This window comes from Nycticebus coucang, chromosome 12, assembly GCF_027406575.1.
Source record: "Nycticebus coucang isolate mNycCou1 chromosome 12, mNycCou1.pri, whole genome shotgun sequence".
NCBI classification, from domain to species: Eukaryota; Metazoa; Chordata; class Mammalia; order Primates; family Lorisidae; genus Nycticebus; species Nycticebus coucang.
Window position 1 is genome coordinate 73,831,021 of NC_069791.1, and position 18,652 is coordinate 73,849,672.

The 18,652-nt window shown below is 47.5% G+C and overlaps 2 protein-coding genes and 1 non-coding gene across 5 annotated transcripts; 2 read left to right on the forward strand and 1 right to left on the reverse strand.

The window, feature by feature from the left end:
• Window positions 1–3,028: 3,028 nt before the first annotated feature.
• On the reverse strand, window positions 3,029–5,898 carry DNAJC30 (DnaJ heat shock protein family (Hsp40) member C30). The gene has a single exon (XM_053555913.1). The coding sequence runs from the start codon at window positions 5,863–5,865 to the stop codon at window positions 5,185–5,187; it is 681 nt and encodes a 226-aa protein (XP_053411888.1). The 5' UTR covers window positions 5,866–5,898; the 3' UTR covers window positions 3,029–5,184.
• A 102-nt stretch (window positions 5,899–6,000) lies between these two features.
• On the forward strand, window positions 6,001–18,376 carry BUD23 (BUD23 rRNA methyltransferase and ribosome maturation factor). 3 transcript variants are annotated; one of them, XM_053557309.1, is made up of 12 exons: window positions 6,001–6,125; window positions 6,225–6,262; window positions 7,250–7,345; window positions 7,434–7,516; window positions 7,616–7,712; window positions 10,225–10,321; window positions 11,676–11,726; window positions 12,573–12,658; window positions 12,833–12,878; window positions 13,165–13,223; window positions 17,836–17,925; window positions 18,074–18,375. In XM_053557309.1, the coding sequence occupies exons 1-12, from the start codon at window positions 6,078–6,080 to the stop codon at window positions 18,126–18,128; spliced, it is 846 nt and encodes a 281-aa protein (XP_053413284.1). In that variant the 5' UTR covers window positions 6,001–6,077; the 3' UTR covers window positions 18,129–18,375. The 3 variants fall into 3 exon arrangements, with proteins under 3 accessions (XP_053413284.1, XP_053413286.1, XP_053413287.1); XM_053557311.1 differs by lacking the exon at window positions 18,074–18,375 and adding an exon at window positions 15,818–15,875 and having other exon boundaries at window positions 17,836–17,931; XM_053557312.1 differs by having other exon boundaries at window positions 6,069–6,125; window positions 6,225–6,307; window positions 18,074–18,376.
• Window positions 17,310–17,435, forward strand: LOC128563027 (small Cajal body-specific RNA 20). The gene has a single exon (XR_008373700.1). It is a non-coding gene; the product is annotated as a small Cajal body-specific RNA 20 (non-coding RNA).
• Window positions 18,377–18,652: the final 276 nt, after the last annotated feature.

An 18,652-nucleotide genomic window follows, 5' to 3' on the forward strand; every position in this document is an offset into this window, starting at 1 on the left:
GGTCTTGAACTTGTGAGGTCAAGCAATCCACCCACCTTAGCCTCAACATGCTTTTAAAAACTAATCTAGGTTCACCGAGCTAAGCAGGCTTGAACAAAGGCTACATCTTTACCGCAAATCATGTGGGCCCTGCAAAGCCATGGTAAAGAGGTTGGCTCTCACTTCCAAAGCTAGAGTGAATTGAATGGTTTCCAAGAGACCAAGATGGACTTGCTGTAGGTTCAACCCAATTTACACAAGGATTTTTTTTTTTTTTTTGAGACAGAGCCTCAAGCCCTGGGTAGTGTGCTGTGGTGTCACAGCTCATAGCAACCTCCAACTCCTGGGCTTAAGTGATTCTCTTGCCTCACCCTCCTAAGTAGCTGGGACTATAGGCGACCGCCACAATGCCCGGCTATTTGTTCGTTGTAGTTGTCATTGTTTGGCAGGCTGGGGCTGGATTCGAACCCACCAGCTCTGGTGTATGTGGCTGGTGCCTTAGCTGCTTGAGCTACAGGCGCCATCAAGGATTTTACACAAAAGACTGAGTGGAGGAATGGCATTATTGTACCAAAGGACCTCTGGTTTTGTCTTAAGAGCTTGCCATTGCTGTAGACCTCTTGGAATATTCTCCTTATTGCACAATGAAAATAAAGTTTATACTCAGCCTTGCTGTGTAAAGTGTGGGCTTTTGCAACATAAGATGTAGCATGGGAATTTGCAAACTTGAATGCCTATAGGAGCCAGGGAGGTGACACAGAGGTACAAAGTTGTTTCCACAAATACTCCTGCTCTCATTTTTCTGGAAATTCATGGTCATTTTTTTTTTTCCCTCTTGATGGACATGAGATGGGGAAATATTTCTCTATTAAGGGAAAACCGTGCAAGTGTAGAAAAAGGCCTTTTACACTTTGCTTTGTTGGTGGAAGTGCAGAAAACTGGGGAGTAATGTCTTATCTAAAAGAGCAAATGTTACTCAGCATCTCCCATGGTGGTAAAGCAGACATGTGAGCTCAGTTGTGGCAAATTTTCTTAGTTTTTTTTTTTTGTAGAGACAAAGTCTCACTTTATGGCCCTCGGTAGAGTGCTGTGGCTTCACACAGCTCACAGCAACCTTCAACTCCTGGGCTTAGGCGATTCTCTTGCCTCAGCCTCCCAAGCTGGGACTACAGGCGCCCACCACAACGCCCAGCTATTTTTTGCTGCATTTTGGCCAGGGCTGGGTTTGAACCTGCCACCCTCGGTATATGGGGCCGGCGCCCTACCCACTGAGCCACAGGCACTGCCCCAAATTTTCTTAGTTTTTGAGGTTAGAAATTTCTTATTTTTATGCAAGTTCTCCTAAGTTTTGAATGTTGACTAAAATTGTTTAGGACACTGTGACAGCCAAATGGTGAAAGCACATGTTGGCTGTGGCCTATGAACCCATATCTCAGTCTGCTCTTGGTTCTCTCAGACAGACCTTTTGTCAAACAGCAGTCCCCTATTAGGGCTGAGGATGTGAATGTTGAAGGGACAAAGGCAGGATGGGAGAGCTAACGCACTAAAAAACTAGTGACAGGACCCCAGCCTGTAGAGACATTGGCAAAATGGTTAGATCCACAGTGATCCTGTGACCTTAGGACAGATGGCGAGAGATGAACTCTCTGCACAGGCTTCCTGCAGGGCTGAGAGTGCTGAGCATTTCTGGTGTATGCAAGGTTGTGAGGTCCAGATTCAGATCTCACTATCATATTAAAACAATGACAGAGAGACACTCAGCTGTTTTGCACAAACACATGAGAGCTGCAAGCTGTATCTGAGAAGCTGAGCAGTTGAGGGCAGACAAGTCAGGTCTTGCCTGTGACTTTTTTAAAAGAGAGACAGGGTCTTACTATGTTGTCCAGGCTGGAGCATAGTGGCTATTCATAGCTCATCACATCTTTGAATTCCTTTGAACTTGAACATATCAAGACATTCTTCTGGTAAGCCTCCCAAGTAATTGGGACTATAGGCATGTGCCACTATGTTCAGCTTTCCCCACGATCTTGCTCATGGCCTGTGTCAGTGCTGAGGAGGAAAACCCCACGATAAAGCCAACTTTTCTAGTGCACTGAATTCAAAAGTGTGGACTGAGGTACTGCCACCACTGTTTTCACAGTATTTGGTGACCTGGGAAGCCCTAAAGATTTCAAACAGGCTTGTCCAATTTCAAATAAAAAGGGAGTTTTGGTGCCCATTCAGCAGAGTTTCAAAGTCAATCATGACCCAATTCATAATCATGGCTCATACTGGGACTATAATAGAAAAGTACACCCAGTGACTCAAATGACAGAACCTGAGAAGTAAGCAAATAGGGAGAAATCCTCTTTCTTCAACACTGGGATCTACAAAGGGTCATTTCACCCAAGAATAAAAAAGGGGCAACAGAGGAGAAAAAGCCATTTGGCTTAGCAGGAATAAAGTCCTGATCAAGTCCAAAGACTACTGACAATTGCTATGTGCATCTTGGATTTCTATCTTATTGCCCATATCTCCCCATTTAGGGCTTGTGCCAGTTGCTCATTAAGCCATGTACGGAACTTGTACCCTCATCCCCACTCCACTGGAGCATAGCCGGGGTCCTTTTGCCCTATTCTCCCATTCTATGCCCAAACTTCTAGGGAGTTTTTAGTTTGTGACCAAAAAAGAGAAAAAAAGAAAAAAGACTATGCTTGGGTATGCCTGAATCTTCCTCCACTATGAGGAACTGGAGAGTAGCCTCTATAAGGAAGAGGCTAATGTCTACAGCAGAGTTCATCCTCCCATTGTCAGGGTAGGAAAGTAGCATAGAAAGGAAATACTAAGAACATGGGGTGTGTTTGGGGGGTAGAAATGTTACCAAGGGAACCAGTTAGAGGGCCTTCAAAAAGCCTCCCACACAAATTCCTTTCCAAGAAGAGCCTAGACTCAGTTTAGGAGTTCATCATAGCTTAGCTCTGGCCTAGAAAGACCTCAGGCAGGCGGAGATGGATACAATCAGAGTGGAATAGGCCTAGTTTTGGGCCATGAGAGAGGCTTGATGATGGCTAATAAACTTTTATAGACTGCTCTGCTTAGAGGTACATGGAATGTTCCAGAAATTTCACTTAGTCTGGACCCACACCTAGTCTGAAATCTTCTGAAACTTTCTATCTCCTTCAGATTCTGGAGGTCACAGAGAGCCTTCTTGGCTATGATCTTCACATAGGGAAAACAAACTTGAGAGATCTATGCAAAGGGGCCCATGCTTTTACAGACTGTTAATACTTTTGCAAGTTAATACTTTTACAAACCAAAAACAAGAGCCAAATTCCTTTCGACAGAAACAAAAAGCCCTTGCCCCAAGGACTCTCTTATGCCCCACTTTATCATTTAGAATGCCAGCTGCTTCTGTCCATTTCGCTAAGCTCCACTTTCTGTAGTTTGTATTTCAAAAATAAGACTTTCCCTTGTTTTCCAAATATGAAACATAGTAACATTAAATGTTCTTTATAAAAGTACATATCCTCCCTCCCCAAATCAAGGCTCACAGAGTGGAGGAATGTCTGAACCAGGGTGGACTCAAATCTTTAATATTGAATCATATGGACACTGCAAAGCTGTGTCCAGAAGCTTAGCCCCAGCCAACAGGTGAGAACTGAATGGTTTTCAAGACGCCAAGATGGACTAAGTGTGGCTTTATCCCAATTTATATAAGGGCTTTTTTTTTTTTTTTCTTGAGACATAGTCTCCCCATCACCCAGGCTGAAGTACCATGGTGTCATAGCTTACAGCAACCTCAAACTCTTGGGCTCAAGCAATTCTTTTGCCTTAGCCTCCCAAGGAGCTGGGACTACAGGCACCCACCACAAGACCTGGCTAGTTTTTTTTCTATTATTGGTACAGACAGGGTCTTGGACTCTTGAGCACAAGCAATCCCCCAGCCTCAGCCTCCCAGAGTGCCAGGATTACAGGCGTAAGCCACCACACCCAGCCTATATAAGGACTTTTATACAAAATATTTGAGAACAGGAATGACACTCAGTTGCATTCAATAATATACAAACCAGGTCTGGCTCTGTTTAGAGACTAGACTTGGGCCCTCATCCTTGCCATAGACCTCCTTCGAGGGACTTGTCTTCCACAGCTTTACACTCAGTCCCAGTACACAAACACAACACCTACAATCTCATGGCCAACCCCCTGCCCACATCCAGGAACTCAGGGTTGAGAAACTTATTCCTGCAGCTACGTATAAGGAATTGAGTCTCCACCTTAAATAACAAGCTGTCCTTGAGTAGTCCTATCTACTCCAAATCCACAAGGTTTCTCGCAGCCTTATTTCAAGGACTTGTAGGGCCTGTGATAACTGCAAGTTAAAAAGGACCAAGGCCACACTTAGGGGACTCTGAGAGGGAATGGGCTGCACTATTATTGATGGGGCTGGCAGGTAAAGAGATGACCAGGTGACAGGCACCCTGTCCCAAGGATAAACTCAGCCTCCTACCAACATGTTGTAATCACTATGGATAATAAAGTGTGGCAGATCTCAAAAGAGCAAATGACTTACCCCTTTGCTGCCATGCCCACACAGTAACCTCTTCAAGGTCATGCATTAGATAAATATGTGCGCAAGAACTCATTCCTTATGCTCGAAAATCTTGTTTTCCCACTCCCACATGCCACCAACAAAAGGGGAAATGCAATGTGGGGATGACCTTAGAAAGAGGAATGGCAAACTTTCCACAGATCACATTCTCACCCTGGATCAGATCTCACCTGTGGCCTGGGGAACTCACAGAAAGACAAATTTTTGTACAACCCCAGAATTTTTCTTTTGGAAGTCAACAATTGGTCATATTGCACGTTTCAAGGTTACAGAGGAGCCCCACAGTACAAATGTGTGGCAGGAACTGATAAATCTTGCTCAGAGCTTTACAATTAAGCTAGATTAAGTGTTCTAGAAATTGACAACATCAGGAAGGCAACCCAAGGGATTCCAGAAAATCCTTCACTCCGGAGCCTTAGGGATTCATCTTGGGGCTTCTTAGGCAAAGGGGAAGGATGTGCAGATTGCCGCCTAAGCAGGGCAGGTGGGGGAAGACGAGGAGTGCAGTTCCTTCAGACCCCAGCAGAGGTAGACTAAGGCAGGCCAATGGTTTCTAGACAGCAAAGGCCGTTTTCTTGGCACTGGCTGAGGCAGCTTCCCTTCCTTCCCCTCTCCGATTAAATACGAAAGCCAACGACGGCGAAAATTGTAAAGAGAAAGACTATGAAAGTCATGTCTCTGATCTCGTCCCACTGGAAGCCTTTCTTGGCCCGGTCCTCCCGCTGCTTGCGAAGGGCCTCCCGCCGGGCCCTCAGGCGCCGTTCGCGCTCCAGTTGTTCCCCATAGTGAGCCTGGTAGAAGGCGTCGAAGTTGAACATGGTGCGATTGGCGCCGGGGGCGGCCCGACCATCGCCATGGGCCCGAGGGGCGGCCGGCGGGGGACGGGGAAACCCAGCGTCTGCTGTGGGCGTCTTGGAGGACCGGACGCCGGGTCCGCGCAGGTCCTCGTCGCAAAGTAGACCGCGGTCATACTTGCGACGGAGAGTGGCACTACCCAGCACCACGTAGGCCTGGGAGATGCGTGTGAAGCGCTCGGCAGCCTCGGCGCTCCCGTTGTTGCGGTCGGGGTGGTAAAGGAAGCTCTGCCGGTAGTAGGCCGCCTTGATTTGCGCCTGCGTGGCTGTGGTGGGGACGCCGAGCAGGTCATAGAGTGCCGTGCGCGAGTATGGCGTGTCGCCCCGGGTATAAGTCCTCGTTCCCAGGCCCAGGACGGATGCCGGATTTTGTGGCCCTTGCCAGACCTGCCACAACCTCCACCATAACGACTGCGGCCACCTCAAACCGCGCGAAGCGTCCATGCTGAATGTATCAGAAAGGCGGTGCAAAATGAACTAGCCAATGGGAAGCGCGGGTTATTCCTGAGTTTTGGCCTTGTAGCCAATCAAATAAAAAGGAAGGACGGAGATGCGTTGAGCATGCGTATTACCGGGGGGCGGGGTCGCGGGGGCTGACGACATAAAGGCTGGGTTCCGGAAGACGCCAGTTAGAGGCGTGCTGCTGCATCGTGGGAATGGCGTTCGGCGGTGGGAGACCCGAGCACAGCGGACCTCCGGAGCTGGTGAGGCCTGTGCCCAAGGGTACCCCTCTCTTTTTATTTTAGAGCCATCGCATCTGAATTCCTCTCTCCATCTACCATTTCTCTTTCTCTTTCTCGCAGTTTTACGACAAGAAGGAAGCCCAGAAATACGTTCGCAAGTGAGGGGACCCTGGATATTGAGCGGCGTTGGGGGTCGGGAACCGGCAAGTTGCCCCGATTATGGGCATTGCTTGGCACGCACGTAGACTTTGGGGGTGGGGAAGACAGGGACCTGGGTTGTGGCTATTTCTGTCACTTGGAATTAAGTGACCTACTCTGGGACATGGTAACCTCAGCATTAAAGTGAGCGTGATCTTGCTTAGTTTTCGTAGGTGGTTTTCTAAGTTTAGGGCGATAGCTTTTTTTTTTTTTTTTTGGAGACAGAGTCTCACTATGTCGCCCTCGGTAGAGGGCCGTGGCGTCACAGCTCACAGCAATCTCCAATTCTTGGGCTCAAACAATTCTCTTGCCTCACCCTCCCAAGTAGCTGGGACTACAGGCGCCCGCCACAACGCCCGGCTGGCTATTTTTTGGTTGTTAGTTGTCGTTGTTTGGCAGGCCCAGGCTGGATTCGAACCCGCCAGTCTTGGTGTATGTGGCTGGCGCCCTAGCCGCTGAGCTACAAGCGCCGAGGCCTTCTTTTTTTCTTGAGACAGCGTCTCAGTATGTCGCCCTCGGTAGAGTGCTGTGGCGTCACAGTTTACAGCAACCTCCAACTATTGGGCTCAAGCAATTCTCTTGCCTCAGCCTCCCAAGTAGTTGGGGTTACAGGCACCCACCACAACGCCCGGCTAGATAGCTGCTTCTTTAAAGCATGTGGTAGCATAGGCAGTATGCCGTGAGTACGGGTAACGGGTCGATACTATTGGGGGGAAAGGAGATGATATTCCCATGATGCTTATCTTGTCTCCCTATTTACATTATCTCACTATATCTTCACGATGTAGTTGAGTTTGTTGATCCGGAGTTAGAATTACCAGATGAAGGGATTAGGAAAGAGTACCTCAAGATGAACCTTTTTTCTTCCCTTGGCTTTTTTGGGTTAATGATGAGGGAGATATTATACTAAATCTCCTTTACCACTCATTGTATGTCTGCCTTCTCAGCTCACGGATAATTGATGTCCAGACCAAGATGGCTGGGAGAGCACTGGAACTCCTTTGTCTGCCTGAGGGTCAGCCCTGTTACCTATTGGATATTGGGTGAGATCCTGGGGACTGGTTCAGATTATGTTGGTTGTGGAGTATTTTTGCTACTCCTGCTGAGTCTCTGTTTAAATTTGTCTTCCAGGTGTGGTTCTGGGCTGAGTGGAGATTATCTCTCAGATAAGGGGCACTACTGGGTGGGCATCGATATCAGTCCTGCCATGCTGGGTAAGTATGTCCTGTTTGACATCAAAGTCGACTACTCTCATGACTATGGAACAGCTGTACATATTGTCTCTTTCCCTGATTTCTTATTCTCCAATGTAGATGCAGCCTTGGATCGAGACACAGAGGGAGACCTGCTTCTAGGGGACATGGGCCAGGGTGTCCCCTTCAAACCGGGTACCTTTGATGGTTGTATCAGGTGAAGGTCTTAACTTCCTGCCTTTAGTCCTGCGGGCCAGTGTTTCCCACACCTGGCTGTATAGAAGAGTCACACAGGATACTTAAAAATGTGCATCCGTTGGGATTTTCAGATTTATAAGATCAGAGCAAGGCCAAGAATGTTTTTTTGAGGGTTTTTCCTCCATTTCAAAATTGTCTACTGCTGTGAACATCTTGCATTGCCAGGTTTAGGCACCACTGGTATGGATTCTGTGTCTGCTTTGTGTGCCTGGTTGGGGGGAGAGAGGCCATCTTGTGGACCTTAGCAGCCATCTTGTTTTCCTTTTGAAGAACTCTGGTGGAGAGCAGCTTGGAATGCTCTAATCATTTCAGTGGCTTTGGAGTCCTTAGTCCATCAGGTTTAGGTGTTGGGTTTGTGGTTAGTACTTTAATAACAGATCTTAGAACATTAAAAAATTACTGTTGTAAATGTTTTTTGCCTTTTGTTGTGAGTTCTGTTTAGCATTCAATGTAGTGTTTAGTTGGTGGGAAGGAAGTTAAAATCATTACCTTGAAGGGAGACCGCTTTCAGTGATCCTAGGTTGAGTGGTAGGGAGGTAGGGTAGGGATCTGAGTGAGGAGTAAAAATTTGGGTTTAAAGATTTTTTTTTTTCCTATCTGGAAAGAATCCAGGGTGGAGGGGATAGTTTTAAAGGTAGCAATTGCTTTTTCCTAATAATCACACAATGTGTTTGAAGTTGTTTAAACACACCCAAAAAGGCCTACAGTGTGGTCTGTATGTTTTAGAAGTAAATAGTCTTCTTTTTTTTTTTTTTTTTTGCCCTTGGTAGAATGCTGTGCCATCACAGCTCACAGCAACCTCCAGCCCCTGGGCTCCTTGGTAGAATGCTGTGCCATCACAGCTCACAGCAACCTCCAGCCCCTGGGCTTAGGTGATTCTCTTGCTCAGCCTCCCCAGTAGCTGGGACCACAGGCGCCTGCCACATGCCCAGCTACTTTTTGTTGGCAGTTTGGCTGGGGCCGGGTTTGAGCCCACCACCCTCTGGGTGGGCGCCCTACTCAGCTGAGCCACAGGTGCCGCCCCTTTGTTTCTTTTTAAATGGAGAAATGGTATAGCAAGGTTTTTTTTGTTTGTTTTTTTTTGTTTGAACATTTTTTGTACATAAGATTTTGTATAAGGTGCCTTGGAGTATAGAAACCCTACTTTAAGACTCTTGTTTTTTTTTTTTTTTTTTTTTTTTTTTGTAGAGACAGAGTCTCGCTTTATCGCCCTCCTTAGAGTGCCATGGCATCACACAGCTCACAGCAACTTCCAACTCCTGGGCCTAAGCGATTCTCTTGCCTCAGCCTCCTGAGTAGCTGGGACTACAGGCGCCCGCCACAACGCCCAGCTATTTTTTTTTTTTTTTTTTTTGGTTGCAGTTCAGCCGGGGCCGGGTTTGAACCCGCCACCCTCGGTATATGGGGCCGGCGCCTTACCGACTGAGCCACAGGCGCCGTCCGGACTCTTACTTGTTTATTAGGTTGTGACACAAGCCTGCGTATGGTGTGCTCTAGGGAGTTGTGGGACCTGTGAGTGAAGAGCAAGAGAGCCAGGAAAGCCTTAAGCAGAAGGGCTGGACCTTGAAGACCTGGAGGAATTTGGATAGCCAAAGAGTGTTTTTGAGGGAAGAAACAGTATGAGCAAAGGCACAGAAGCTAGTGAGAAAGGAGTCAGTACAAAGGGATGAGTGAGAAATTGCATGGAAACGGAAACTGTTCTTAGAACACTTTTTTTTAAAAACTCAAGCCAAGAAATTGGGGCTTTATTCAGTAAATAATAGGGAGCTGGGAAGTGATGGGATCAGATCTTTGCTTAGGGAAGGTGATTTTCAGGTGGAAGAGTGAAGTTGTTGAAACATTCAAGACAGTTATGAATTCTGAGCAGTGGTGGAAGTGAGAGCTGGCACCTATAGTCCCAGCTACTTGGGAGGCTGAGGCAAGGGAGTTGCTTGAGCCCAAGAGTTTGAGGTTGCTGTAAGCTATGATGCCATGGCAATCTACTGAGGGTGGCAAGGTGAGACTGTCTAAAAAAAAAATCTGGTCATTGTTAAATCTGGGGATTGTGAAGACACTTAATAGGTTCAGCAGAAGGAAATTATTTAGGAAGAGGGCGAATAAATGGATGTGTATAAGTACGATAAATTGTGTTTGCTTTGAATGGAGGAAGGAAATGAGGGGTGGGTAGGCAGAGACAGTCTTGGTACACTAAGTGATTTTAAACTTGGAGTGCATGTAGAAACAAGTCGGAGAAAATGGTTCCTAGGAGTGGGTGAGGGACATAAATGTATGGTCTTGCCACATACCTTGTTTGTCCACTCTTGTAGAGTCATGGCCTAGAGTGGACCTGTACTTGCCAAGAAGGGGAGCTGTGGGAGGAGGGTTTCACCTGAAGATCCAGGATGGATGGTGCCCAGGGCCTTGAAGTGAAGGCCCATGCTCCTCGGAGCATGTGGATTGGTCCCTTTCCTGACTGAGTCCTTTCCTTTCAGCATTTCTGCTGTGCAGTGGCTCTGTAATGCTAACAAGAAATCCGACAACCCTGCCAAGCGCCTGTACTGCTTTTTTTCTTCTCTGTATTCTGTTCTTGTGAGTATGAGATCTAATCTGAGCTGGCTTCCTATCCTTTCCCTGTCCTTGAAGGTAGAGTGAGGAAGTTGAGGTGTCCCATGATGGGAAGGCCATTTAGGTACCTCATGGGTTGGCAGGACCATATTATCTGTCCAGCTCTTCAACCTAAACAGAAGTTCAAGCTCAATGGTATAATCAAACCCAGAAGACACTGATGTCAAAATCTGAGAACAGTTTACTACTTAGAATAGGGCCTACTTCTGTTCATCACAATTCATGTGTCTGGTATGCTGAGTTTTAATCAGAAGTTGGTTTGAGTACATAAAATGAGCAGAATGAGGATAGAGATACTGTGTACATGCCTTGCGGGGGCCTTCCAGCACACCTACATCCTCTTGACTCTCCACCCCCCTCCATGTGTTTCCTAAGATGGGGAACAGGATGGTCATTTACCACCGAGAGAACCTTTATTAGCTTTGTCTTGTCAGCACTGATAGTGCTGATTTCAGTTGTTTACAGGTATTAGGTGATAGTTTGAGATTCTAAGTCAAGAGAAATGAGCTCTTTTACTTTTTTTTTCCTTTTTACTTTTTTTAAGGATCTAGGTATTTTTTGCCTCTTTTATCTTCCCTTCCTGACTCCAGCTTTCCCATGGTTTCTGAAGATGGCTGGCAGCTGGACTTGTATATTACATGGGTTCTCCCAGTCACACTGGGGTTAATCCTACAGTTCTGGGGGCCTTCGTGTTTGCCTTTTACTGTGCCGAAAGGTTCTTCCCTCATATGTTTAAAAGCCTGCTGCATTCAGGTCTCTGCTTAAGTATCCCTCACAGAGAGGCCTTCCTTGTGCTAAAAGTAAGCTTTGTCACTCTCCCTTTGTCTAGTTTTCCTTTTTGGCACTTAACGGTTACTGTCTATCAGTTGTCTCCCCCACTAAAATGTGAGCTTCAGAGTTCAAGGGCTAGTGCTCTCCTCCCTGACTATATCCCCAGCCCTTAGAACAGTGCCTTACACATAGTGGGAACTCAGTAAATATTTAGTGAATTAAGGAGGGAGAGGCTGGGCCAGGTGGCTCACACCTGTAATCTAGCAGTCTGGGAGACTGAGGCGGGTGGATAGCCTGAGCTCACAGTTTTGAGACCAGCCTCAGCCAGAGTGAAACCTCGTCTCGGTCCTGCTACTTGGGAGGTTGAGATAGAGAATCGCTGGAGCCCAGGAGTTTGAGGTTGCTGTGAGCAATCATGCCACCGCACTCTACCAAGGGCAACAAAGTGAGACACTGTCTCAAAAAAAAAAAAAAGGAGGGAGAGAGTGTGCAGGTCCTGACCCCATGGGGGTCATTTGTACTGTAGTGATATTTGTGTTGCTTGCAGGTCCATGGAGCCCGAGCTGTCCTGCAGCTGTACCCTGAGAACTCTCAGCAGGTAAGCTTCTTTGGTGCTGGAGGTCCAGGGAGGGAGAGGGGTGCAGAGGGAGAGGTGCAGGTCTGTTCTTTAGCTAACCTGCCCTCTTGCTGTGGGGAAGTGACAGAATAAGGAACTTTATACTGATAGGTAGGAAAAGGAGGGAAATAGCCAGCCTAAGCAAGAGTGAGACTCATGTGCCTGTAATCCCAGCTACTTGGGAGGCTGAGACAGGAGGATTGCTTGAGCCCAGGAGTTTAAAGTTGCTGTCATCTAGGCTGATGCCACAGCACTCTAGTCTGGGCAGCAGAGTGAGACTCTGTCTCAAAAAAAAGGAATGTGTACCCTACAGTGGTCCTTTTGACCCATGGTAGCACATTTTATGATCTCACATCCTAAGAGGGGTGGTATTGGTGGGGGTGGGGAAGGAGATTTGTCTTATTCTTGACAAATAAAATGGTATTACTGATAATGTGTTATTACTGAATTTTGTAACCAAATACATAGTGGGAAGAGTGAGAAAGATACATGAGGCACTGTCCCTGACTGATAAGAGTAAGTCCAGCTTCAAATTGGTGGCCAATAATTTCTTGAGATTTGAGTGGGGAGATGGATGACTGATCTTGAAAATGAGAATTAGGAGAGTTACTTTGGAGTTGTGGGCCAAGGCAGGCTCTAGCATGAAATTTTCTCTGTGGGTTTTGGGGTTTTGAGGACTTAGAATTGGAAAAGTCTGATAAAAAAGACCTTCAGTTCTCCCAGACAGGATCCATCCTGGAGCAGACTGGTTTCTTAAAGGGAGAGGAGATGAAGCTATCTGCTCCTCCAGCCTCCCCACTCACTCACTCTCTGCTTCTCTTTCCTCAGTTGGAGCTGATTACAACCCAGGCTACGAAGGCAGGCTTCACTGGTGGTGTTGTGGTGGACTACCCAAATAGTGCCAAAGCAAAGAAGTGAGCTCTGGGGCCAGTGCGCTGTCTGGGCTGCAGGTGGGAGAGCCACTCAGTGGGCAAGAGTAGTGCTGGGTGGGCCACCAGGGTCCAGGTAGGCAGAGGTAGGGGTCACAAGGCCTGGTCTCCTGAAAGGTTTTAGGAACCCAGCCCTCACATTGCACTTTCTTCTTTCAGGTTTTTCCTCTGCCTGTTCACTGGGCCTTCGATCTTTCTGCCAAAGGTGAGGGACTCTGGGTTTGTGGGCCTGTGTCTTTTGGATTCTAGGAAATGAGACTCAGCCTGAAGAGCATGCCTTGAGAACAATGGTGGTAAAAGAGCACAGAGCCTGGCATGTTGAAGTCTGGAGGCAGAGACCTCAGCTCTCTAGGTCCCAGAAAGGAATTTTGGTTCATTTTTGTGTGACTGGGCCTTTTGAAGGCTCAGACTTTGGGTACCCAGGCTTCTGGAGTGGCACAGATGGGTAGAGAGATCTCCAGAGTGATCTAAGAGCAATTTGGTTCTTGCAGGGGCTGAATGAAAATCAGGATGAAGAGACCACCAAGGAGTCCTTGTTCAGTAATGAGAGGTAAAAGAGTTGTTGGGCCCTATCCCAGGGTAGGGATTGCCGTCAACAGGTGGTTTAGACATGGCATTTCTCTCTAGTTTTACCCAAGTCTCTACCACGAAGGTGGTGGTAGAGCTGGAGACCTCTTTTGGACTGTGCCTGCTCCTGCCTTAGGGTCTCGGGCTGAGGATCCTTCTGGATGTCTGTGGGCAGCCATGCAGTCTTGACTACCTTTGTGAGCCTGCGTGCCCCTCTTCTTGCCTCTCTTGGCAGGCTGCGCCCCCACCTGCATCTGACCCCATCCCTTCTTGGCTGTGCAGCTCTCCCTTCTCTCTCCTGCAGCCTCATCATTAATCTTCTGGCTCATCCCATTAGCACACATAATGCATGATTTATCTTGTTTTAGTAAAGATCCTTCCTTAATTAATAACGACTCCTAACTACCACCCTGGTTATCTGCTTCCCTTTATAACAAAACTCACTCTTGTCTCTTTTTCTCCTGTCGTTCTTCCAGTTCACGTCTTGGGTTCATGCTTTTGTCTCATCACAGATTGTTCTGTGATCATTCCCAGTCTTTTTCTTCTCACCCTCATCTTAAACTTGCTTGCTCACTGGGATCCAAGACAGGCTATCATTTTTTTAAGAGACGGTTTCCCACTTTGTCCCGGAGGCTAGAGTGCAGTGGTGTGATTGCAGCTCACTATACCCTCGAACTCTAGGACTATAGGCATGAGCCACTATACCTGGCTAATTTTTTCCTCATTTTTTGTAGAGGTGGAATTTTGCTCTGTTGTCCAGGCTGATCTTGAACTCCTGGGCTCAAGTGATCCTTCCCCCTTGGCCTCCCAAGTAGCTGAGGCAAAGCTACCCTAATTAATACTTTGTTCATTTGGCCTTCGGTCTACTGTCCTGGTTTTCTCTTGATCTCACTGGCTGTTCCTTCTTAATCTACTGCTGCTTCCTCCTTTTGTAGTACTCTGGGCCAAACCTGGGTCCCTTCTCTGTCTATGGTGCTTTCCATACCTACCAGAAGTTCATGACTCCTCTAGTTATCTTTCACCTCAACCACTATATCCCAATTGCTGCCTCAGTGCCGTACCTGGACTTTCCACAGGTGTCTCAGACGAAGCAGAGCTCTTGGTTTTCACCCCTACTCTTCTCCCTAATTCTTTACCATCTCAGTCATTGCCGTCTTTCCTTTGTCTCACATCCAATCAGCCAGCAGCAAGCCCTGCTATCCTTTCCCTCGATGTGATCCCAGTTGCCCTGTTCTCGAACTGAGCTCACCTAAGTTACACCTCTTGTTCGGATCACTGAATACCTGCGTTGTTTCCCCACCTCAGTCTTCACCTCTTTCAGTTTATTTTCTGTATAGCAACCAGACTTTTCTTTCTCCCTCCTCTCCTTCCCCTCCCTCCCTTCTCTTTCCCTCAAAACTCGGGACATGGGGAATTTTTTTTTCTTTTCTTTTTTTCTAAAAGATAAATCATACCATTGTTTTTCTGTTCAGTATCTTCAATCTTGTACCCTTCACCTTTATTTTCCTGAATACCTTTCACTGCCCCAGATCATAATATCTATGTTTACTTGGTTATTATTTGTGTCCCCAACTAGAATGAAACTTGGTGGGAACTTGGGGACTTGTATTATGTCCCTGAGCTGAAAATAGAATTTTTATTTTATTATTATTATTTTTTTTTAGAGACAGTCTCACCTTATTGCCCTCGGTAGAGTGCTATGGTGTCACGGCTCACAGCAACCTCCAAAACCTGGGCTTAGGCGATTCTCTTGCCTCAGCCTCCCGAGCAGCTGGGACTACAGGCGCCCACCACAATGCCCAGCTATTTTTTTGTTGCAGTTTGGCCGGGGCCAGGTTCAAACCTGCCACACTTGGTATATGGGGCCAGCGCCCTACCCAGAGCCACAGGCACTGCCCCAAAATAGAATTTTTATTAGTAAAAAGTGCTTAGCATTTGTTGAATGAATAATTGATTACAAGGTAGTGAAGAGGGAAGTTATTTCTTAGTTCTAGTTGATGTGAATGAAAGATCTTAAGACCTGTAAGATGTTTAAAAGAAAAATGAGGGCGGCGCCTGTGGCTCAGTGAGTAGGGCGCCGGCCCCATATGCCGAGGGTGGCGGGTTCAAACCCAGCCCCGGCCAAACTGCAACAAAAAAATAGCTGGGCGTTGTGGCGGGCACCCGTAATCCCAGCTGCTTGGGAGGCTGAGGCAAGAGAATTGCATAAGCCCAAGAGTTAGAGGTTGCTGTGAGCCGTGTGACGCCATGGCACTCTACTGAGGGTGGTACAGTGAGACTCTGTCTCTACAAAAAAAAAAAAAAAGAAAGAAAGAAAAATGAGCAGAGAATCAGAATCAGTGAGTTTGGAAGGCCCACCGGTGGTGATAATCACACATGTTCCTTTTGTCCACCATGTGTTGTGCCATCTGACTTTTTGGCCCTCCGAGGTCATTTCCTTAGTTTGCCAACCCATTCCCCATGGGATTTTGGGGGCCCTTCTAGAAAACTTCTGCTCGGAGGTGCCCATCCCTTGCTCCCAGGGATGGTCCTATCTACTACTTTGAAGTACAAGGTAACTCCCTCCATGCATTTTAGGATTCCTCTTGTCCTCACACCAGTGTCTGCAGGCAACACATCCTAACTGAAAACTCAGGTAAGTTGAATGACCTGAACATCTTTTCCTCACCTCTTTAAAAGGAGAGGGTAATGCCCCCCACTTTTGACAGTGTGTTGAGGAGCAGGGAGCCTAGCATGTCCCTTTTTCATCATGTGTTCTGCAAACTCTTATTCTATATTTTCTCTGATTAGGTGAAAGGAAGGGAATCTTCTCTCATTCCCCTTGTGTCTAGTCACATTCAGGACCCTTACCATAAATAGGTGCATTATGGAAAAGTTTTTAAGCTTTTGGGTTCATGCTTCTGTCTCATCACAGATTGTTCTGTGGTCATTCTCAGTCTTTTTCTTCTCATCCTTATCTTAACTTTTAACTTTTCTGCTCACTAGGATCTGAGACAGCCTATCTTTTCTTTCTCAAGAAAGTTTCCCACTTTGCTCTGAGGCTAGAGTGCAGTTTATCTCCAACCTGCATTTTATTTGGTGTAACTTTGTCTCATCTGTGTCTTCCTATATCCTTGTTGGCCGGGCTCCACCCTCCAGTGCCTCTCACCTGCCCCCATTGTGGGGCTGGCCCCCCACCCCCCATTCACTGGCATTGCCATCCCCACTTCTACTCTGTTGGCACATTTGAGGGACCCCCATCTTCACCTGCTCCCTTTATTTTCCCTGATGACTTCCCTTCCCTTCTGTGGCTCACCTCTTGCCTCCTATTTGCCACTGTGCTCCCACAATTTATATTTTCTTCAGGAACCTTTGGAATGAATCCTGCATCTTCAGCCCTCAGTGTGCAGCTCCCTCCTGCTTGGCTTTGGCTCAGCCCTCACTGGTCTCTCAGGACAGTCACCAGTGTCTAGCTTATTCCAGGCCTCTTTCCTTCTTCCCACACCCTTGGTCCTCCTCAGTCCCTCCTTTCCATCTCTGTCTTCCTGCCCCCTACTTGGCCCCCCCCCCCAAATTCCTGTCATGAACCATTGTCTCTGTACCCCAAAGTCTAGAAGATGTTGTGTCACTGCATTGGCATGAAGTATGTTGGTTAATGCTGCTTCCTGAACCGGGGGAGCAGACTCCCATATTCATACCTCCATGTCCTAGCCCAGTCCACTTTCCCCTTCCTGTCTAGTGACTGCGGACAGCCTTTGCCTTCAGTCCTTCCACAGTGACTCCTTACCAGGTACTGCCTGGGCGTACCCCCACATCATCTATTGAAAAACCAGGTCATTTCTGTGCTTGTATTTCCTTGGCATGTTCTTGGCAGCTCTTGGGCCTCTCTGCGCTTGGCTTGGCCTAGTTGGGGTGGTCTCTTGAAGGGCAAGGCTGGTTCGTGCCAATATTGAACAAACGTGGGCTGTGCCTGTAGGTGCTTGGTAAATGATTGATACTCACATGACAAGCAGCAATTGTTCGAGTTATGCTTTAATCTCCACTACCAGGTGGGGGTGTGGTTTGGGGGGCAGGTTCCCCTTTTTCTCAGGGCCTGTTTTGGGCCTGTAGGGGTTCAGTTTCTCCTCAGCCAAGGATGGAGGCCAAAATCAGCCCCTGAGAACCACTGTCAGGATTACCATGAGTCAGCAGCCTCGTTTTCCTGTTTCAGACATTTGGAGTTACCAGGAGCCCCCACTGGGTTAACACTAGGCATGTTGACCCCAAAACCAGACTGGGGCCTTAAGTGGCAACATGGGGACTGTGGCTTTCCTTGAGCACTGCCAGGCTTTCATGATCTGATGTCTGTATACCCACCAAGTGGTCATTCACAGAGTTGCCTGTGAAGGAGTGGCCCCTCACTTCTAACCCTCCTGCTGAACTTGTTTGGCCCCAATGGGTGTTACCAGGAAGGAGGGTGAGGGTGTCCAGAGTGGGGACCTGGTGTTGTAGAAGGGAAGGGAGAGGCATCGGGGGCATCTGACTGAGAGGGAAGCTCACCATCTTCCTCTGCCTAAATGTACGTGTGCCGTCCAGGCAGCTCCATACATTGCTCATAGCTGTGTCTCTGGCACTAGGGTCTCATACAGGATGGTGAGGCAGGGATTAGTGAGGAAGAGCCGACAGTGGGTGCTGGAGAAGAAGGAGCGGCGTAGGCGGCAGGGCAGGTGAGTACCGGATTGGGACTGGGAATGGTAGACGGTGGGCAGCAGGCTGGAGGGGATACTTCTCTTGCCACTAAGGGCTTATCAACATTTGAGGAGGTTTTAGGGCTGCTTTGTTCTTTTTTCTGAGACTGTCCTGTTCTTTGCACAGGGAAGTCAGACCTGACACTCAATACACGGGCCGCAAGCGCAAGCCACGGTTCTAAGCAGTGGCCACATCCAGTGATAAGGCTCTGGGGCCCCCACAGCCTGCTGTCCTGTCCTACGTGGCACTTGCTTCTGGAAAGTTCTCTGTATTGAAATGTTTCCTGCATCAGCTCACAAAGTAGTTTTTTAGGAAAGTTTCACATTTCTACAAGTATTTTCTTCACTAAGTTCTCTGAGGTTGTCTTATTTTGTTTTGAAAGCAATAAATCTTTTTGTGCAAATCTGGCAACTCCCAGTTCTGTGATCCTCACTATATGTCTCGTGTTCCTCTTTTGGAGGGTGCTACTACATGACTCCCCAGGCAGGTTTAGGTTTAAAAAATTTTAAGGTGAGAAAGTATTCTTTTAATCTGCAGAGAACACAGGTAGAGTCTGTTAGTTCAGGGCTTATTGTGTATAACTATGTTGTAACACCAGGCAGGGCTGGGTGACATGAAATGTATTTGTGGTGCCTGTGGTCTCTGGTGTCCCTTTGGTGTGAAGGCCTTCCCAGCCTAGTGACTGGGCCAAACTGTGGTGCCAGG